Here is a 23564-nt window from a genome sequence, read left to right on the forward strand (position 1 = left end):
TCGGTATGTGAAGGTAAGCATCTTTTAAATCCACTGTGGTCATGTACTGACCCTTTTGGATCATGGGTAAGATTGTCCGAATAGTTTCCATTTTGAACGATGGAACTCTTAGGAATTTGTTTAGAATCTTTAAATCTAAGATTGGCCTGAAAGTTCCCTCTTTTTTGGGAACCACAAACAGGTTTGAGTAGAACCCTTGTCCTTGTTCCGACCGCGGAACCGGATGGATCACTCCCATTAATAACAGATCTTGTACACAGCGTAGAAACGCTTCTTTCTTTATCTGGTTTGTTGACAACCTTGACAGATGAAATCTCCCTCTTGGGGGAGATAATTTGAAGTCTAGAAGGTATCCCTGAGATATGATCTCTAGCGCCCAGGGATCCTGAACATCTCTTGCCCAGGCCTGGGCGAAGAGAGAAAGTCTGCCCCCCACTAGATCCGGTCCCGGATCGGGGGCTCTCGGTTCATGCTGTCTTTGGGGCAGCAGCAGGTTTCCTGGCCTGCTTGCCCTTGTTCCAGGACTGGTTAGGCTTCCAGCCTTGCCTGTAACGAGCAACAGCTCCCTCCTGTTTTGGTGCAGTGGAGGTTGATGCTGCTCCTGTTTTGAAATTCCGAAAGGGACGAAAATTAGACTGTCTAGCCTTAGCTTTGGCTTTGTCTTGAGGTAGGGCGTGGCCCTTACCTCCTGTAATGTCAGCGATAATTTCTTTCAAACCGGGCCCAAATAAAGACTGCCCCTTGAAAGGTATATTAAGTAATTTGGACTTAGAAGTAACATCAGCTGACCAGGATTTTAGCCACAGCGCCCTACGTGCCTGGATGGCGAATCCTGAGTTCTTAGCCGTAAGTTTGGTTAAATGTACTACGGCCCCCGAAATGAATGAATTAGCTAGTTTAAGGACTCTAAGCCTGTCCGTAATGTCGTCTAGCGTAGATGAACTAAGATTCTCTTCCAGAGAATCAATCCAAAATGCTGCCGCAGCCGTAATCGGCGCGATACATGCAAGGGGTTGCAATATAAAACCTTGTTGAACAAACATTTTCTTAAGGTAACCCTCTAATTTTTTATCCATTGGATCTGAAAAAGCACAGCTATCCTCCACCGGGATAGTGGTACGCTTAGCTAAAGTAGAAACTGCTCCCTCCACCTTAGGGACCGTTTGCCATAAGTCCCGAGTGGTGGCGTCTATTGGAAACATCTTTCTAAATATTGGAGGGGGTGAGAACGGCACACCGGGTCTATCCCACTCCTTAGTAACAATTTCAGTTAGTCTCTTAGGTATAGGAAAAACGTCAGTACTCGCCGGTACCGCAAAGTATTTATCCAACCTACACAGTTTCTCTGGTATTGCAACGGTGTTACAATCATTGAGAGCTGCTAAAACCTCCCCTAGTAATACACGGAGGTTCTCCAATTTAAATTTAAAATTTGAAATATCTGAATCCAATCTGTTTGGATCAGAACCGTCACCCACAGAATGAAGCTCTCCGTCCTCATGCTCTGCAAGCTGTGACGCAGTATCAGACATGGCCCTAGTATTGTCAGCGCACTCTGTTCTCACCCCAGAGTGATCACGCTTGCCTCTTAGTTCTGGTAATTTAGACAAAACTTCAGTCATAACAGTAGCCATATCTTGTAATGTTATCTGTAATGGCCGCCCAGATGTACAAGGCGCCATAATATCACGCACCTCCCGGGCGGGAGATGCAGGTACTGCCGCGTGAGGCGAGTTAGTCGGCATAACTCTCCCCTCGCTGTTTGGTGAAATTTGTTCAAATTGTACAGATTGACTTTTATTTAAAGTAGCATCAATACAGTTAGTACATAAATTTCTATTGGGCTCCACCTTGGCATTGGAACAAATGACACAGATATCTTCCTCTGAGTCAGACATGTTTAACACACTAGCAATAAACTTGCAACTTGGTTATAATCTTTTTTAGCAAAAACGTACTGTGCCTCAAAGAGGTACTAAACGATTAAATGACAGTTGAAATAATGAACTGAAAAAAAAAAAAAAAAAAAAAAAAACAGTTATAGCATCAAACTTTAAAACAACACAACTTTTAGCAAAGGTTTGTTCCCATAGTAAAATAACAATAATTAAATTTGACATAAAAATTACAGAGCAACGTTTTTATTCACAGTCAAAATAAAATTCTCACAGCTCTGCTGAGAGAATCTACCTCCCTCTAAAGAAGTTTGAAGACCCCTGAGATCTGTCGGAGATGAACCGGATCATGCAGGAAATATAAGAGTAACTGACTGGAAATTTTTTGATGCGTAGCAAAGAGCGCCAAAAACGGCCCCTCCCTCACACACAGCAGTGAAGAGAAACGAAACTGTCACAATTAAAACCAAACAACTGCCAAGTGGAAAATAATGCCCAAATATTTATTCACTCAGTACCTCAGAAATGTAAACGATTCTACATTCCAGCAAAAACGTTTAACATGATAAATACTTATTAAAAGGATTAGTGACTTTTAACAGAGTAGTTCCGGTGAAATACCATCCCCAGAATACTGAAGTGTATACATACATGTCATTATAACGGTATGGCAGGATTTTCTCATCAATTCCATTCAGAAAATAAAAACTGCTACATACCACAATGCAGATTCATCTGCCCGCTGTCCCCTGATCTGAAGCTTTTACCTCCCTCAGATGGCCGAGAACAGCAATATGATCTTAACTACTCCGGTTAAAATCATAGTAAAAAACTCTGGTAGATTCTTCCTCAAACTCTGCCAGAGAAGTAATAACACGCTCCGGTGCTATTGTAAAATAACAAACTTTTGATTGAAGTCATAAAAACTAAGTATAATCACCATAGTCCTCTCACACATCCTATCTAGTCGTTGGGTGCAAGAGAATGACTGGGACTGACGTAGAGGGGAGGAGCTATATGCAGCTCTGCTGGGTGAATCCTCTTGCATTTCCTGTTGGGGAGGAGTTATATCCCAGAAGTAATGATGACCCGTGGACTGATCACACATAACAGAAGAAAACACGTCTAGACAGGACTAGGCGTTCAATCTCAAAGCAGTCAGCTTCAGAGAATCTAGATTTGGATGGAGGAATGGACCCTGAATTAGAAGGTCCTTCCTCAGAGGTAACTTTCAAGGTGGAAGAGATGACATCTTAACCAGAACCTGCGAGGCCAGGCAGGAGCTATTAGAATCACAGACACTCTCTACTGTTTGATACGAGCAATGACTCATGGAAGGAGCATAAACAGGTATGCTTGACCGAAATCCCAAGGAACCGCTAGAGCACCTATCAGAGCGGCCTGAGAATCGCTTGACCTTGATCTGTACTTTGGAAACTTGGCGTTTTGACGAGAGGCCATCAGACCCAACTCCGGAACCCCCACCTGAGGGTTATCCTTGAGAACACTTCCGGGTGGAGAGCACACTCCCCGGGATGAAAAGTCGGTCTCCTCAGAAAATCCGCCTCCCAATTGTGCACTTCTGGAATGTGGATGGCAGATAGGAGACAACCGTGAGCTTCCGCCCACTGCAGAATGCAAGTCACCTCCTTCATGGCCAAGGAACTCAAAGTTCCTTCCTGGTTGTTGATGTAAGCCACTGAGGTGATGTTGTCTGACTGGAATCTGATAAACCAGACTAAGGATAATTGAGGCCAAGCTGTCAAGGCATTGAAGATTGCTCTCAACTCCAAAATGTTTATGGGAAGAGAAGACTCATCCCGAGACCACAGGCCCTGAGCTTTTAGAGAACCCCAAACAGTTCCCCAGCCTAACATGCTGGCGTCCATTGTCACAATCACCCAGGAAGGTCTCAGGAAGCAAGTTCCCCCGAGACAAATGTTCCTGTGAAATCTACCATGAGAGAGAGTCTCTTGTTAGGGGATCCAGATTTATCCCCTGCGATAAATCTGAATGGTCTTGGTTCTATTGATTGAGCATGCAAAGCTGCAGCGGTCGCAGATGGAACCGAGCAAAAGGAATGATGTCCATGGAAGCCACCTTCAGACCAATCGCCTCCATGCATTGAGCCACTGATGGACGAATAGCAGACTGGAGAGAAAGGCAAGAAGTTTGGATTTTCTAACGTCCATGAGGAAAATCTTCATGGACAGGGAATCTATGATTGTCCCTAGGAAACACACTCTTGTCGCTGGAATTAGAGAACTCTTTTCCAGATTCACTTTCCACCCGTGGGAACGTTGAAAAGACAACAACATCTCTGTATAAGATTTTGCTAGTTAAAAAGATGACGACTGAACCAAGATGTCGTCTAGATAAGGCGCAACAGCAATTCCCTGGGATCTGATCACTGCCAATAGAGCTCCCAGAACCTATGTGAATATTCTGGGAGCCGTGGCAAGACCAAACGGAAGTGCAACAAACTGGAAATGCTTGTCCAGAAAAGCAAACCTTAGAAACTAGTGATGATCCCTGTGAATGGGAACGTGTAAATACACGTCCTTCAGGTCTATAGTCATGAACTGACCTTCCTGAACCAATTGAAGAATGGAACGAATAGTTTCCATCTTGAAGGATGGAACCCCAAGGAATTTGTTGAGACACTAAGTCTAGGATGGGACGGAAAGCTCCCTCCTTTTTGGGAACCACAAATAGATTTGAATAGAATCATTGACCTTGTTCCTCTAGAGGGACTGGTACAATAACTCCCAGGGTGGATAGGTCCGCTACGCAATTTAAGAAGACCTCCCTCTTTACCTGGTTTGAGGATAGTCTTGACAGGAGAAATCTGCCCCTTGGAGGGAAAGACTTGAATCATATTTTGTAACCCTGGGATATTATGCCCACAGTCCACAGATCTGGGACATTGCATATCCAAGCCTGTTGAAAAAAGGAAATCCTGCCCCCCACTTGATCCAAAATCGGAATGGGGGCAGAACCTTGATGCTGATTTAGAGTCAGCGGAAGGCTTCTTGTTTTGCTTTCCCTTATTCCAAGGCTGGCTGGATTTTCAAGAGGACATGGAAAGGTCTAGTTTAGAAGAGTCCTTTAAAGTTGCGAAAGGAACAAAGTCTAAGAAATTAGAAAACAAGAGGGGCGCCTCATGTGTGTATCAATATGCCAAACAATCAGATATAAGAATAGCCAAATGGATACTCACATTTGACCCAAGTACACTTATGTACTGGTAGACGCAGGCCGGTAACTTAGGGTGTTACCAGCTAACCCTTTCCAAGCATAGGTAGGTTAGAGCAGGGGGATCCTCCTACACTCAGGGTGAGTGATAGGTCTGTGGCAGTGGTATAAACTGTTCAAGAAGGTGGTAAACAAAAGCTTGTATAAAACAAGTTAGTTTATTAAAAACACCATTAACAAGCAAGTTACCGGCCTGCATCTACCAGTACATAAGTGTACTTGGGCCAAATGTGAGTATACATTTAGCTATTCTTATATTTGACTGTTTTGCATATTGATACACACATGAGGCACCCCTCTTGTTTTCTAATTTCTTTGCAGTTCCGGATAATTCTGTGAGAAGGAGAGCAGCCGGACAACTGTACCATACTGATAAGATTACTTCACCATTTTGGATATCCTACATCATTCTTTGTTCAAGAATTTTGAACTCTCTACTGGGACTTTCCTTGAATAACCACCCTTGGAATACTGGGTTTGGCTTAGTTGTTAACCAAAATTTGTTATAATTATTTGTGGTTTTGTAAAACCAAGTAGTGGAGAGTTTCACAGTGTTTTCCATTTATCTATAGAGTGCCCCCTTATTGTATTGTTTTTATAGACCCTTAAGTCTATTCTTGTCCTGAGGTAGGAAAGATCCCTTTCCTCTTGTAATCTCTGAAATGATTTCCACCAGACCCGGACCAAATAGGGTTTTACCCTTATAAGGTAAAGCCAAAAGCTTGGCCTTTGAAGATACATCAGCCGACCAAGATTTTAACCACAGAGCTCTACGAGATAGGACAGTGAAGCTAGAAATCTTAGCTCCCAGTCTAATTACCTGCATGTTGGCATCGCAGATAAAGGTATTGGCTAATTTAAGAGCCTTGATCCTCTTTCATCTCCTCAATCGTAGTCTCCTCTGATATTAGATCAGACAGGGCATATTTTTAAAAACAGGGGAAGGGGGAAAAAGGAATCCCTGGTTTCCCTAATCCTGAGCTATAACTTCAGACATCTTGTCTGGAACAGGAAAAACATCCTCAGAAGAGGGAGTATCATAAACTCTGTTAAGTTTAGAAGACTTTTTAGGGTTGACAGCAACTGAAGGTTCAGTGTCATCTAAAAGTAGCTAGAACCTCTTTATGTAGTAACCGGAGATGTTCACGCTTAAATCTGAAAGCTGCAGACACCACAGAGGTCATCTAAGCAGCAAAATCTCCTGGCAAATATACACCCCCAGGAGGTTGAGAGGAACCACAGGGCACTGTGTCTGTCTGACAAAATAAAACGTTGCACACCGTAACACTCTTCAGGTACTATTAGCCTCACATAAATAAAAAAACTCACACTTAGAGCTATAAACTCTAAAGAACCCTTCAGCCAGTCTCTTTAATAAAAAAGGTGGAACATTAACCCCTTAAAGTCTTATTAAATCAGTGCCTGCCAGACTGCCAAAATATTAACCCCTAAGGGTTTATAACATGTCCCCAATATGAAGATCCATAAGAGGGATTAACCTCCCATGTGCTGTCCTTCAGTACCTAGAAGGCAAATGCACAAACCTGTGGATCCAGCTGCAGGACAGGAACAGCAGGTGTGATAGACACTCCACTCTCTTTCAGGGACCTGAAGAAAAAGAAAGAGCAGAGTAACCAACCCTGGCTTTCTATGAAGGGTAGAAAACAAAATTTATGCTTACCTGATAAATTTCTCTCTCTTGTGGTGTATCCAGTCCACAGGTTCATCCATTACTTGTGGAATATTCTCCTTCCCAACAGGAAGTTGCAAGAGGACACCCACAGCAGAGCTGTCTATATAGCTCCTCCCCTAACTGCCACCCCCAGTCATTCGACCGAAGACAAGCAAGAAAAAGGAGAAACTATAGGGTGCAGTGGTGACCGTAGTTTAAAAATAAAAAACACCTGCCTTAAAGTGACAGGGCGGGCCGTGGACTGGATAAACCACAAGAGAAAGAAATTTATCAGGTAAGCATAAATTTTGTTTTCTCTTGTAAGGTGTATCCAGTCCACGGGTTCATCCATTACTTGTGGGATACCAATACCAAAGCTTTAGGACACGGATGAAGGGAGGTACAAGGCAGGAAGTTAAACAAAAGGCACCACTGCCTGCAAGACCTTTCTCCCAAAAATAGCATCCGAGGAAGCAAAAGTATCAAATTTTTAGAATTTAGAAAAAGTATGAAGCGAAGACCAAGTCGCCGCCTTACAAATCTGTTCAACAGAGGCCTCATTTTTAAAAGCCCATGTGGAAGCCACCACTCTAGTGGAATGAGCTGTAATTCTTTCAGGAGGCTGCTGGCCAGCAGTCTCATAAGCTAAACAGATTATACTTCTCAGGCAAAAAGAAAGAGAAGATGCCGAAGCCTTTTGGCCTCTCCTCTGTCCAGAGTAGACAACTAAAAATGCAGATGTTTGACGAAAATCCTTAGTAGCTTGTAAATAAAACTTTAAAGCATGAACCACGTCAAGATTGTGTAATAGACGTTCCTTCTTTGAAGAAGGATTAGGACACAGTGACGGAACTACAATCTCCTTATTGATATTCTTATTAGATACCACCTTAGGAAGAAATCCAGGTTTGGTACGCAACACTACCTTATCTGTATGGAATATCAGATAAGGGGAATCACACTGTAAGGCAGATATAACCCTGAAACTCTTCGAGCCGAAGAGATAGCTACCAAAAACAGATCTTTCCAAGATAAAAGCTTGATATCTATGGAATGCAGAGGTTCATACGGAACCGCTTGAAGAACTTTAAGAACTAAATTTAAACTCCATGGCGGAGCAACAGGTTTAAACACAGGCTTGAGTCTAACTAAAGCCTGACAAAACGCCTGAACGTCTGGAACATCTGCCAGACGCTTGTGCAGAAGAATAGACAGAGCAGAAATCTGTCCCTTTAAGGAACTAGCTGACAATCCCTTCTCCAATCCTTCTTGGAGAAAGGATAATATCCTAGGAATCCTGACTTTACTCCATGAGTAACCCTTGGATTCACACCAATGAAGATATTTACACCATATCTTATGATAGATTTTCCTTGTGACAGGCTTTCAAGCCTGAATTAAGGTATCAATGACCGACTCGGAGAAACCACGTTTTGATAAAATCAAGCGATCAATCTCCAAGCAGTCAGCCGCAGAGAAATTAGATTTGGATGTTTGAATGGACCTTGGAGTAGAAGGTCCTGCCTCAGCGGCAGAGACAATGGTGGAAGGGATGACATGTCCACCAGATCTGCATACCAAGTCCTGCGTGGCCACGCAGGTGCTATCAAAATCACTGAAGCTCTCTCCTGCTTGATCTTGGCAATCGGACAAGGGAGGAGAGGAAATGGTGGGAACACATAAGCCAGGCTGAAGGACCAGGGCACTGCTAGAGCATCTATCAGCGCTGCCTGGGGATCCCTTGACCTGGACCCGTAACAGGGAAGCTTGGCATTCTGACGAGACGCCATCAGATCCACTTCTGGTTTGCCCCATAGTTGAATCAGCTGGGCAAATACCTCCGGATGGAGCTCCCACTCCCCCGGATGAAAAGTCTGCCGATTTAGAAATACCGCCTCCCAGTTCTCTACTCCTGGGATATGGATAGCGGAGAGAAAGCAAGAGTGAACCTCTGCCCATAGAATTATCTTTTAAACCTCCAACATTGCCAGGGAGCTTCTTGTCCCCCCCTGATGGTTGATATAGGCTACAGTCGTGATATTGTCCGACTGAAATCTGATTAATCTGACCGCAGCTAGTTGAGGCCAAGCCTGAAGAGCATTGAATATTGCTCTCAGTTCCAGAATGTTTATCGGAAGGAGGGCTTCCTCCTGAGTCCACGAACCCTGAGCCTTCAGGGAGTTCCAGACTGCGCCCCAGCCCAGAAGGCTGGCATCTGTCGTGACTATAGTCCACTCTGGCCTGCAGAATCTCATTCCCCTGGACAGATGGACCCAAGAGAACCACCAGAGAAGAGAATCCCTGGTCTCTTGATCCAGATTTAGCAGAGGGGACAAATCTGTGTAATCCCCATTCCACTGATTGAGCATGCAAAGTTGCAGTGGTCTGAGATGTAGGCGGGCAAACTGAACTATGTCCATTGCCGCTACCATTAGGCCGATTACTTCCATACACTGAGCCACTGACGGCCGAGAAGTGGAATGAAGAGCACGGCAGGAAGTTAGAAGCTTTGATAACCTGACCTCTGTCAGAAAAATTTTCACTTCTACTGAATCTATCAGTGTTCCTAGGAAGGAAACTCTTGTGAGAGGGGAGAGAGAACTCTTTTCTTCGTTCACCTTCCACCCGTGAGACCTCAGAAAACCCAGAACAATGTCCGTATGGGACCTGGCGATTTGAAAAGTCGACGCCTGTATCAGAATGTTGTCTAGGTAAGGAGCCACCGCTATGCCCCGTGGCCTTAGAACCACCAGTAGGGACCCTAGAACCTTCGTAAAGATTCTTGGTGCCGTGGCTAACCCGAAGGGAAGAGCCACAAACTGGTAATGCCCGTCTAAGAAGGCGAACCTGATGACCTCTGTGAATCGGAATGTGGAGATAAGCATCCTTTAAGTCCTCGGTAGTCATATATTGACCCTCCTGGATCATAGGGAGGATGGTTCGGATAGTCTCCATCTTGAAGGATGGGACCTTGAGAAATTTGTTTTGGTCTGAAAGTTCCCTCTTTTTTGGGAACTATAAACAGATTTGAATAGAAGCCCTGCCCCTGTTCCTCCCTTGGAACTGGGTGGATCACTCCCATAACCAGCAGGTCTTGAACACAACGTAAGAATGCCTCTCTCTTTATCTGGTTTACAGATAATTGTGAGAGATGAAATCTCCCCTCAATCTCTAATGCCCAGGGATCCTGGACGTCTCTTGCCCAAGCCTGGGTGAAGAGACAGAGTCTGCCCCACTAGATCCGGTCCCGGATCGGGGGCTACTCCTTCATGCTGTCTTAGAGGCAGCCGCAGGTTTCTTGGCCTGCTTCCCCTTATTCCAAGCCTGGTTAGGTCTCCAGATTGATTTGGACTGGGCGAAATTTCCCTCTTGTTTTGCATTAGAGGAAACTGAAGCTGCGCCACTCTTGAAGTTTCGAAAGGAACGAAAATTATTCTGTTTGGTCCTTAACTTATTGGACCTATCCTGAGGAAGGGCGTGACCTTTTCCTCCAGTAATATCAGAAATGATCTCCTTCAGACCGGGCCCGAATAGGGTCTGTCCCTTGAAGGGGAAGTTAAGAAGCTTAGACTTTGAAGTAACGTCTGCTGACCAGGACTTAAGCCATAGCGCCCTACACGCCAAAATGGCAAAACCTGAATTCTTAGCCGTTAGCATGGCTAAATGAAAAATGGAGTCAGAAATAAAGGAGTTAGCTAACTTAAGAGCTTTAATTCTGTCTAGAATATCGTCTAACGGGGTCTACACCTGTAGAGCCTCCTCAAGAGACTCGAACCAAAAAGCTGCTGCAGCAGTAACTGGGGCAATGCATGCAAGAGGCTGGAGAATAAAACCTTGATGTATAAAAATTTTCTTAAGGAGACCCTCCAATTTTTTATCCATAGGATCTAGGAAAGCACAACTGTCCTCGACGGGGATAGTTGTACTCTTAGCTAGGGTGAAGACTGCTCCCTCCACCCTAGGAACCATCTGCCACGAGTCCCGTATGGTGGCATCTATGGGAAACATCTTTTTAAAAGCAGGAGGGGGAGAGAACGGCACAACTGGTCTATCCCATTCCTTAGTAATAATTTCCGAAAACCTCTTAGGGAATGGAATAGCATCGGTGTAAACAGGTACTGCAAAGTATTTGTCCATTTTTCACAATTTCTCTGGAACCACAATGGGGTCACAGTCGCTAAAACCTCCCTAAGCAATAAGCGGAGGTGTTCAAGCATAAATTTAAACGTTGTCATCTCAGAATCAGACTGAAGTAACGCCTTCCCAGAGTCTGAAATGTCACCCACAGATAGAAGCTCACCTGCCTCGGCTTCTGAGCATTTTGAGGGTATATCAGAAACAGGCAATAAAGCGTCAGAAAGATCTGTATTAATTCTAGCCCCAGAGCTGTCTCGCTTTCCTTGTAGCCCTGGCAGTTTGGAGAATACCTCTGTGAGGGTAGCATTCATAACTGCCGCCATGTCCTGTAAGGTAAAAGAATTAGACGCGCTAGATGTACTTGGCGTCACTTGAGCGGGAGTTATAGGTTCTGACACATGGGTAGAGTTAGATGGCATAATCTCCCTCTTTTTAGTCAGAGAATCCCCTGGAGATAAATCTTTAAGCGCCAGAATATGGTCTTTAGAGTTTATAGAAATTTCAGTACATTAGGTACACATTCTAAGAGGGGGTTCCACAATGGCTTCCAAACATATTGAACAAGGAGTTTCCTCTATGTCAGACATGTTTAAACAGACTAGTAATGAGACAAGCAAGCTTGGAAAACACTTTAATAAAGGTGAAACAGCAATTAAACAAAAATGTTACTGTGCCTTTAAGAGAAAACAACTAGCACTTAAACTGCAAAACAGTGAAAAAATACAGTAAAATCTTTGAAATTTTTACAGTATGTGTAAGGGACTAAAGCAACATTGCACCCACTTGCAAATGGATGATTAACCCCTTAGGCCCCAAACTGGATTGAAAAAGGTTAAAAAACAAAAATCAATTGAGCACCATGCCACAGCTCTGCTGAGGCTCCTACCTGCCCTTAAATATGATTATGTGCAGAAATAACCCCTCCGAAATGGTTCTCAGATGCCAGAGGACTCTTCTAGGGAAGCTGGATGTCTCAGTCTGTATTGAAACTGCACAGTTAGAGTGCTAAAATAGGCCCCTCCCACCATGTACTGGATGTCAGAGGGGCCTGAAGAAAATACTCCTGGGAGTATCTAACTAGCCATGTGGAAACTACGCCCCAAATAAAGACTTATCTCCCTCAGAGAAAAAACGTCCTATTTATGAAATCATGTAAACGTTTTGTCACTAAGCAATATGAATATTAACATGAGTATTACCCTGTTATGTAAGCATGATCCCAGTCGCTGTTAAATCACTACATCAGGCTTACCTCAAATACACAAGGCTCTGTCAGCATTTTCTAGAACTTATTCCTCTCTCTAGAAATATGAACATACCTCAAAGCAGGTAATCTGCAGGCCGTTCCCCCAACTGAAGTTTTCCCATATTCATCAGTTATGTGTGAGAACAGCAATGGACCTTAGTTACAAACTGCTAAGATCATCAAATTTCCAGGCAGAATTCTTCTTCTAATTTCTGCCTGAGAGAAAAACAGTACAACGCCAGTACCGTTTAAAAATAAACTCTTGATTGAAGGTAAAACTACACTAAGTCACCACATATCTCTTGATACTTCCTTTCTTGTCGAGAATTGCAAGAGAATGACTGGGGGTGGCAGTTAGTGGAGGAGCTATATAGACAGCTCTGCTGTGGGTGTCCTCTTGCAACTTCCTGTTGGGAAGGAGAATATCCCACAAGTAATGGATGAACCCGTGGACTGGATACACCTTACAAGAGAAATAATGTTAATAATAAATAAAGCAAAGCCAACCTCACCACTCTCTAATTGCTAATAGCCACCATTACTCTTACTAAAGAGATTGACATGGACACAGCATAGCCCCCAATCCTTGCGTGTAGGGAAAAGTACCCATAAAAGGATTAAATAGCTTCAGATACCATCTTCGCACATCCTCCATTGACAATGGCAAAGAGAAATTATACTTAAAATCTTTGCTGGGGTGCTCTTTGCCTCCTCCTGCTGGCAAGGAGTTAAATATCCCACTAGTAATTGGAATGACGTTGTGGACTCTCCATGACATAGGAAAGAAATTAAGTTTCATATCCATTTTAGCATGTAAAAGATATAAGTTAACCTTTATATAAAAGGATGACAAAAGATATTCATTTGCAACGGAATTATATAGTAAATGTTCGATTAGAATCATGTGCATCATGGTATTTAGAAAAAAAGGAAGTTTGAAAGAGAGGTCTCCAGAAATAAATTCTGTAATTTTCACACAGACAACAGATTTTATTGTAGAATGCCCTGAGAAACAAACTCTCTAATTAAACATATTACATGTACTAGGGAAAACCGAATAAAGATGTCACTTTGGTAATTCAACTATACTAAGCTGCATTGTCAGTGCTGATATGTGGCTGCACAGTAATAATGTTAAATGATATCAAACAGGATATTTATGAGATTGCCTACCCCAAATATTCCTTGTTTCCTTGCTAGAGAATTGCCACTCCAGGTCCAGAAAAAGATGTGTGATTTGCCACACGTCACTATTGTATTTGCTTCAGTGGGATGGAATTCTACAGCAAGCACAACTTCATTTGTAGTCTGAGGGAAACAAGATAAACAGATTAAGAACGTGTGAATGCTTGAAGAAAGTAACCAATTTCTATATATTTATACAGTTTATGAATCATCAAAATTAGAATTTGTTGACACAAACTTCTGAGTATCCTATCTTAGGATACAATAATAAATACTATGATAACCAGTGTGCTGTATACACCTCATTATTTATTTAGAAAGCACAAGCATAATGTTTCTTATTACACATTAGGCTAAACATAAATTAAAAAGCATAAGAGTAAAACTCCATTTGTCTGTGTAAGTCCTCTATTTCCTAAATAATCAAGCTTCCTGAAGCTGAGTCAGCTGGCAAGCCCAGAATTTCTTACTAAATACTGACATGTTTTGCAGATCATGACAGCGCCCAGTATGAAGATGCAGAGCTTCACTAACAGACGCCAGTACAGGTTTAAAATAAGAGCTGCAGGCAGAGGAGTAAAACATTAGCGTGGTTGTATATCTTTATAAAGGCTATTTAAGAGCTCTGTTTTTATTATATATGAAATATGTGCAGGTGTTGGAAACCTTAATGCAGGAGGAGTTTGTGACTAGAACCAGTACTGGGCATGCAGCCTGCAGCCAGTAGAAGATGTGGCATTTTTTCTATAAAATGTATTATGCCTTATACATGCTCACAGCTAGAAAGCTTAAAGGGACATTATACACTCATTTTTTCTTTGCATAAATGTTTTGTAGATGATCTATTTATAAAGCCCATAAAGGTTTTTTTTAAAATTAATGTATAGTTTTGCTTATTTTTAAATAACATTGCTCTGATTTTCAGACTCCTAACCAAGCCCCAAAGTTTTATGTGAATACGCTCGACTACCTACTCCAGCTTGCTTCTGTTTGTGTAAAGGGTCTTTTCATATGCAAAAGAAGGGGGAGGGGGGGGGGGGGGAATGTCTGATATTTCCCACTCGCAGTGGGCTTTCCAGTTTCCTTTTCAACAGAGCCAAACTGACAGCTTCTAAGTAAGTTTTTAAACAGTTTTATACTGGATTTTTATATCAGTATCTGGGCATATTATTCTTTATAGTAGTGTCTATTACATGCAGTTATATGAAAATGAGTGTATACTGTCCCTTTAAGGATAGTATAGTCTAGAAGTATATATGGTTTAATGGGCCTAAGATCTTGGTGTGATGCCTCTTACATTCCTTACTAATATTTCAAATTGAAAAAACAGGGCCACTAAATACAAAAACAAAACATTGCCTTTATATGTCTAACTATATTTATTCAAACGATGTCTGGGGTTAAGATGTTAAAACATTTGCAATAAACCTAATATTTAAGTTTTTTTTTTATAAACTAAAGTTGCAATCTTTAAATGCACATCTCATACTTTCAACAACGTGCTACAAGCTGTCTATTATATATTTTATCCTGATGTTTAAAGAAAACAAAAACACTGCTATCATCAACTTCTTGCTGCCAGAGAACTAGCATACTGCACTCGTTGCTATCAACAGACACACAACGGGCTTAAAAGTGACATGAAACCCATTTTTTTTATTCAGATAGAGAATACAATTTTAAACTACTTTGCAATTTACTTCTATCATTTAATTTGCTTCCTTCTCTAGTTATCCTTTGCTGAAAGGTTTATCTAGGCAAGCTCAGAAGCAGCAGAGAACCTAGGTTCTAGCTGTTGATTGGTGGCTGTATATATGTGTGTATATATACATATATAAAAATATATATATATATATATATATATATATATATATATATATATATATATATTGTGATTGGCTCACCAATGTGTTCAGTTAGAAACCATTAGTGCATTGCTGCTCCTTCAACAAATGATACCAAGAGAATTAAACAAATTAGATAATAGAAGTAAATTAGAAAGTTGTTTAAAATTGTATTCTCTATTTGAATCATGAAAGAAAAAAAATTGGGTTTCATGTCCCTTTAATGAAAATTACTTTTTTGCTAGAAACTAAGAGGGTAATTTTAAATGGGTATAAACATTTTAATACATGTTTTATGATGTTTTCAAATTAATTCTTACCTTGATTTCAGCTACTTTAGATTTCTTCTGCCAATCCCATACAGTCAGCATATGCTCATTTGAATCATCAATCACAGCTAAATGTACACCTGAGTCCTTTTTTATTTAAAACAAAAACAATTATTTCAGAACATAATGATACTTTTTAAAACCGCTCACAAGTCTTTTACAAGGTTTCAACAAACAATGACAAAAGTAAGATAGGACAATAGATGCTAATTTTCTTAGACATAAAAGTAATACAACTTTTATACAAATTTATATAGTTTGTGTGAATAAAGTTATTGATAGTTTTAATTCAATGTTTAAAGAAATGCGCACATTGTAATTAATAAGATAAGATACATATTGCAGAGTTTAAGGTAAAAGGAAGATAATTTTATTCATAGGAACTAGCCTTCCCTTACACTGTTGTCATATAAGAACTATAAAACATAGAATGACAAATAAAAAAATGCTATTTACTGCTTTTGAGAAAGCCAAACATCCAACACCACGCTCAAAGGTCCCAAGGCCAATAACTTGCAGCGTGCTAAGACTAACAGAGTCCCAGACTCTAACATGAGGCTGTAAAGGCTGTAAAGAGAAAAAAACAAGACATGAAATTAGCCTTGAAGATGTTAGGAGCAACAAATGCAACGTCTGTATGCATAGATGAAAAAAAAAAAAGCCCAAACTAGTTGATTTACAATGAAGGAACAGCCATTTTTTTTCAATTAGATATTGTCACTCAGTTTATTCATGTTGGAATGGAATATGGACTCACATTTATATTGATCTAATATAGACAGCTCTGTTTACTATCACAAAGAAAAATGTACACTTTTGTGGGTACTGCGCAAAGAGAACTATAGCACCAATGGAATTGTAGCAAAGAAAAACTTTGGTAGGTTCTAAAAAAATATTTATTGTATACAATAACCAATCCTATTTTCAAAAGGACTGACGCAAAATTATGTTTTATATTTCAGTCATTTCAACAATATAAAATGTAAATTAATAAAATCTTTAGAAACATTTATTTTGACAGCAGATTAAAAAACATTTTTTTTCAAATGCTGACTATCAATATAACAAATGAATAAATGAAAGTTATAACACCTGCATCCTTCCAATTTCTTTAATGAGGTACTTCAGAAAATGAGTTAAAACAAGAAATGGGATCAAGTCTTTGTTTCACAAGTAAGCCAAGCCCTGACTCAACACAGGCAAGTCCCAACTCAAGACAGGAAAGTTCTCAACTTTAAGCTTCAAGTGTTAGACAAGTCATTAGTGATATTTGCCCAACTTAGGGCTAGATTACGAGTGGCGCACTATTGCGTGCAAGCCATATTGGGTGTTTTATCGGCTTTTTGCGCAGGACGGAAATAGTATGCGCATTACGAGTTCAAATTAAGCGCTTCACTCAAGTGCAATTGTGATTTACACTCTTTTGGTTAGCACAAATTGAGAGCTTGTATTAAAGGGACAGTAAACCTAGAAAATAATGTTATATAATTCTACACATAGTGCAGAATTATATAACATTATCTTAGCCAAACTTTATTCAACATAATATTGCCGGTGAAATTTTATTTATTTATTTCTTAAAAAAGGAGGGTTTTTCAGACCGCCGGCTCTTGCTCTACTGAGCGGGTCTGGATTTCCCCCTGAGCGCATCTGGGCAGCTGTCTAGTCACAGCCCGGCCCGATTGTGCCATTACACTCAATGCAGCTCGCTCCTGCTCTGTCTGATAGCGGGAGCGAGCTGCATTGAGTGTAATGGCGCAATCGGGTTGTGACTAGACAGCTGCCCAGATGCGCACAGGGGGAAAACCAGACCCGCTCAGTAGAGCAAGAGCGGAGGTCTGAAAAACCCTCTTTTTTTAATCAAATTTCACCGGCAATATTATGTTGAATAAAGTTTGTGCAGAATTAAATAACATTATTTTCTAGGTTTACTGCCCCTTTAAGGGTGGGGGAAGAAAACAAATTGCACCTATATAAAAATTGATTAAATAATTAAGGAGTATATATCATACAATAAGTAACCTGAATGGGGCAGCTAGGGAAAGTCCTTCAAACAGGTGGTGCTATATGCAGACATAGATAATTAATACAAAAAGAAAAGAAAAACATAATTTATGTAAGAATTTACCTGATAAATTCATTTCTTTCATATTGGCAAGAGTGCATGAGCTAGTGACGTATGGGATATACAAACCTACCAGGAAGGGCAAAGTTTCCCAAACCTCAAAATGCCTATAAATACACCCCTCACCACACCCACAATTAAGTTTAACGAATAGCCAAGAAGTGGGGTGATAAAGAAAGAAGTAAAAAGCATCAACAAAGGAATTTGGAAATAATTGTGCTTTATACAAAAAAATCATAACCACCATAAAAAGGGTGGGCCTCATGGACTCTGCCAATATGAAAGAAGTTAAATTTATCAGGTAAATTCTTACATAAATTATGTTTTCTTTCATGTATTTGGCAAGAGTCCATGAGCTAGTGACGTATGGGATATCAATACCCAAGATGTGGAACTCCACGCAAGAGTCACTAGAGAGGGAGGGATAAAAATAAATAACAGCAATTTGCCGCTGAAAAAATAATCCACAACCCAAAATAAAAGTTATTCTCATAATGAAAAGAAAAACTTAAAGTGAATGTAAATTTTGATGCTAAAGTGCCCGGTTTTTAAAACTTTGATTAAAAACAGGGGCACTTTAATTCATCAATATTTTCATTTCACTCCTGTTGTGAAAATAAACTTACTTTTTAATCTTCACAGCAGCTCCAGCTTCCTCCACCTGTTTCAAAGCCTCTTCCTGGGTCTAAAATGAGGTATCTGGCTTCCTCCAATCAGAGCAGTGAATCAGACACTGAATCCCCCGGGGGGGAATCTGTGATTGGAGGATGACCTATCAATCATTTCTGACATCAGAAATGGCTTGTGAGACCGGAGGAAGCAGCAGCTGCTGTGTAGTTTAAAAGGTAAGTTTTTTGTCACAACAGGAGTGAAATGTAAATTTTGATGAATTAAAGTGCCCCTGTTTTTAATCAAAGTTTTAAAAACCGGGCACTTAAACATCAAAATTTACATTCACTTTAAAACATCAGCAGAAGAATCAAACAAACAGCTGCCTGAAGAACTTTTCTACCAAAGACTGCTTCTGAAGAAGCAAATACATCAAAATGGTAGAATTTAGTAAATGTATGCAAAGAGGACCAAGTTGCTGCTTTGCAAATCTGATCAACTGAAGCTTCATTCTTAAATGCCCACGAAGTGGAGACTGATATAGTATAATGAGCTGTAATTCTCTGAGGCGGGGCCTGACCCGACTGCAAATAAGCTTGATGAATCAAAAGCTTTAACCAAGAAGCCAAGGAAATAGCAGAAGCCTTCTGACCTTTCCTAGGACCAGAAAATATAACAAATAGACTAGAAGTCTTCCTGAAATCTTTAGTAGCTTTAACATATTTCAAAGCTCTCACCACATACAAAGAATGTAAGGATCTTTCCAAAGAATTCTTAGGATTAGGACACAAGGAAGGGACAACAATTTCTCTACTAATGTTGTTAGAATTCACAACTTTAGGTAAAAATTTAAATGAAGTCCGCAAAACCGCCTTATCCTGATAAAAAAATCAGAAAAGGAGATTCACAAGAAAGAGCAGATAATTCAGAAACTCTTCTAGCAGAAGAGATGGCCAAAAGGAACAACACTTTCCAAGAAAGTAGTTTAATGTCCAAAGAATGCATAGGCTCAAATGGAGGAACCTGGAACGCCTTCAAAACCAAATTAAGACTCAAAGGAGGAAAGATTGATTTAATGACAGGCTTAATACGAACTAAAGCCTGCACAAAACAGTGAATATCAGGAAGTTTAGCAATCTTTCTGTGAAAGAGCAGAAATTTGTCCCTTCAAGGAACTTGCAGACAAACCTTTATCCAAACCATCCTGAAGAAACTGTAAAATTCTAGGAATTCTAAAAGAATGCCAAGAGAATTTATGAAAAGAACACCATGAAATGTAGGTCTTCCAAACTCGATAATAAATCTTTCTAGAGACAGATTTACGAGCTTGTAACATAGTATTAATCACTGAGTCAGAGAAACCTCTATGACTTAGTACTAAGCGTTCAATTTCCATACCTTCAAATTTAATGATTTGAGATCCTGATGGAAAAAACGGACCTTGAGACAGTAGGTCCTGTCTTAGCGGAAGTGGCCAAGGTTGGCAACTGGACATCCGAACAAGATCCGCATACCAAAACCTGTGTGGCCATGCTGGAGCCACCAGTCACTCTTGGAAGAAGAACTAGAGGCGGGAAAATGTAAGCAGGATGATAACACCAAGGAAGTGTCAGCGCATCCACTGCTTCTGCCTGAACATCCCTGGACCTGGACAGGTATCTGGGAAGTTTCTTGTTTAGATGAGAGGCCATGAGATCTATCTCTGGAAGACCCCACATCTGAACAATCTGAGAAAACACATCTGGATGGAGAGACCACTCCCCTGGATGTAAAATCTGACGGCTGAGATAATCCGCCTCCCAAATGTCTACACCTGGGATATGCACCGCAGAGATTAGACAGGAGCTAGATTCCGCCCAAGCAAGTATCCAAGATACTTCTTTCATAACTTGGGGACTGAGTACCACCCTGATGATTGACATATGACACAGTTGTGATATTGTCTGTCTGAAAGCAAATTAATGGTTCTCTCTTCAACAGAGGCCAAAACTGAAGAGCTCTGAGAATTGCACGGAGTTCTAAAATATTGATTGGTAATCGCCTCTTGAGATTTCCAAACCTCTTGTGCTGTCAGAGATCCCCAAACAGCTCCCCAACCTGAAAGACTTGCGGCTGTAGTGATCACAGTCCAGGTTTGCCGAACAAAGGAAGCCCCTTGAACTAAACGCTGGTGATTTAACCACCACGTCAGAGAGTGTCGCATATTGGGATTTAAGGATATTAACTGTGATATCTTTCTATAATTCCTGCACCATTGATTCAGCATACAAAGCTGGAGAGGTCTCATGTGAAAACGAGCAAAAGGAATTGCGTCCGATGCTGCAGTCATGAGGCCTAAAACTTCCATGCACTTAGCCACTGAAGGTAATGACTGAGACTGAAGGTACAGACAGGCTGCAACCAATTACAAACGTCTCTTGTCTGTTAGAGACACAGTCATGGACACTGAATCTATCTGGAAGCCTAAAAAGGTGACCCTTGTCTGAGGAATCAAGAAACTTTTTGGTAAATTGATCCTCCAACCATGTTTTTGAAGAAACAACACTAGTTTATTAGTGTGAGATTCTGCAGAACTTAAAAAGACTGAGCTAGTACCAAGATATCGTCCAAATAAGGAAACACCGCAATACCCTGCTCTCCGATTACAGAGAGTAGGGCACCCAGAACCTTTGAAAAGATTCTTGGAGCTGTTGCTAGGCCAAATGGAAGAGCAACAAATTGGTAATGCTTGTCTAGAAAAGAGAATCTCAGGAACTGATAATGTTCTGGATGAATCTGAATATGAAGGTAAGCATCCTGCAAGTCTATTGTAGACATACAATGTCCTTGCTGAACAAAAGGCAGAATAGTCCTTATAGTCACCATCTTGAAACTTGGTACTCTTACATAACTATTCAAAATTTTCAGATCCAGAACTGGTCTGAAGGAATTTTCCTTCTTTGGGACAATGAATAGATTTGAATAAAACCCCAGACCTTGTTCCTGAAAAGGAACCGGCATGATTACCCCTGAAGACTCCAGGTCTGAAACACACTTCAGGAAAGCGTGAGCTTTTACTGGATTTGCTGGGATACGTGAGAGAAAAAATCTCACAGGAGGTCTTACTCTGAATCCTATTCGATACCCTTCAGAGACAATGCTCTGAATCCATTGATTTTGGACAGTATTTATCCACAAATCCTTGAAAAACCTTAATCTGCCCCCTACCAGCTGAGCTGGAATGAGGGCCGCACCTTCATGCGGACTTAGGGGCTGACTTTGGTTTTTTAAAAGGCTTGGATTTATTCCAATTTGAGCAAGGCTTCCAATTGGAAACAGATTCCTTGGGGGAATGATTAGATTTTTGTTACTTATTTTGACGAAAGGAACGAAAACGGTTAGAAGCCTTAGATTTACCCTTAGGTTTTTTATCCTGAGGCAGAAAAACCCATTTTCCTCCAGTAACAGTTGAAATAATAGAATCCAACTGAGAACCAAATAAATTATTACCTTGGAAAGAAAGAGATAATAATCTAGATTTAGATGTCATATCAGCATTCCAAGATTTAAGCCATGAAGCTCTTCTAGCTAAAATAGCTAAAGACATGGATCTAACATCAATTTTGATAATATCAAAAATGGCATCACAAATAAAATGATTAGCATGCTGCAGTAAGCGAACAATGCTAGATATGTCAGAATCCAATTCTTGTTGCGCTAAATTCTCCAACCAAAAAGTTGATGCAACCGCAACATCAGCCAAAGAAATTGCGGGCCTGAGAAGATGACCTGAATATAAATAGACTTTCCTTAGATAGGATTCAAGTTTCCTATCTAAAGGATCCTTAAAAGAAGTACTATCTTCCATAGGAATAGTGAGTGGTACGTTTAGCAAGAGTAGAAATCTGGGGATCTATTACCAAAACTCTATAGAAGTTGCTGATAAAGGATACAATTTTTTAAACCTTGAAGAAGGAATAAAAGGAGTACCTGGCTTATTCCATTCCTTTGAAATCATATCAGAAATAGCATCAGGAATAGGAAAAACCTCTGGAGTAACCACAGGAGGTTTAAAAACAGCATTTAAATGTTTACTAGTCTTAATGTCAAGAGGACTATCTTCCTCAATATTCAAAGTAATTAACACTTCTTTTAACAAAGAACGAATATACTCTATTTTAAACAAATAAGTAGATTTGTCAGTGTCAATATCTGAGGAAGGATCTTCTGAATCAGATAGATCCTCATCAGAGGAGGATAAATCATTATGTTGTCGGTCATTTGAAATTTCATCAACTTTATGAGAAGTTTTAAAAACAGAATTTATGTTTACCTGATAAATTACTTTCTCCAACGGTGTGTCCGGTCCACGGCGTCATCCTTACTTGTGGGATATTCTCTTCCCCAACAGGAAATGGCAAAGAGCCCAGCAAAGCTGGTCACATGATCCCTCCTAGGCTCCGCCTTCCCCAGTCATTCGACCGACGTAAAGGAGGAATATTTGCATAGGAGAAATCATATGATACCGTGGTGACTGTAGTTAAAGAAAATAAATTATCAGACCTGATTAAAAAACCAGGGCGGGCCGTGGACCGGACACACCGTTGGAGAAAGTAATTTATCAGGTAAACATAAATTCTGTTTTCTCCAACATAGGTGTGTCCGGTCCACGGCGTCATCCTTACTTGTGGGAACCAATACCAAAGCTTTAGGACACGGATGAAGGGAGGGAGCAAATCAGGTCACCTAGATGGAAGGCACCACGGCTTGCAAAACCTTTCTCCCAAAAATAGCCTCAGAAGAAGCAAAAGTATCAAATTTGTAAAATTTAGTAAAAGTGTGCAGTGAAGACCAAGTCGCTGCCTTACATATCTGATCAACAGAAGCCTCGTTCTTGAAGGCCCATGTGGAAGCCACAGCCCTAGTGGAATGAGCTGTGATTCTTTCAGGAGGCTGCCGTCCGGCAGTCTCGTAAGCCAATCTGATGATGCTTTTAAGCCAAAAGGAGAGAGAGGTAGAAGTTGCTTTTTGACCTCTCCTTTTACCAGAATAAACAACAAACAAGGAAGATGTTTGTCTAAAATCCTTTGTAGCATCTAAATAGAATTTTAAAGCACGAACTACATCCAAATTGTGCAACAAACGTTCCTTCTTTGAAACTGGATTCGGACACAAAGAAGGCACGACTATCTCCTGGTTAATGTTTTTGTTAGAAACAACTTTCGGAAGAAAACCAGGTTTAGTACGCAAAACCACCTTATCTGCATGGAACACCAGATAAGGAGGAG

At 40.7% G+C, this 23564-nt stretch overlaps 1 protein-coding gene across 2 annotated transcripts in view; it reads right to left on the bottom strand.

Moving 5' to 3' along the window:
* EML4 (EMAP like 4) overlaps nt 1-23564 on the bottom strand; it is a 401715-nt gene that overhangs the window by 258776 nt on the left and 119375 nt on the right. For both annotated transcript variants that reach the window (XM_053712326.1, XM_053712325.1), the window contains exons 9-11: nt 16020-16130; nt 15555-15650; nt 13379-13513 (exon numbers count right to left, since the gene is read on the bottom strand). In XM_053712326.1, coding sequence (XP_053568301.1) covers nt 13379-13513; nt 15555-15650; nt 16020-16130 — 342 coding nt within the window. The remainder of the gene's footprint in view (nt 1-13378; nt 13514-15554; nt 15651-16019; nt 16131-23564) is intronic.

This window comes from Bombina bombina, chromosome 4 (genome assembly GCF_027579735.1).
Source record: "Bombina bombina isolate aBomBom1 chromosome 4, aBomBom1.pri, whole genome shotgun sequence".
Classification (NCBI taxonomy): Eukaryota; Metazoa; Chordata; class Amphibia; order Anura; family Bombinatoridae; genus Bombina; species Bombina bombina.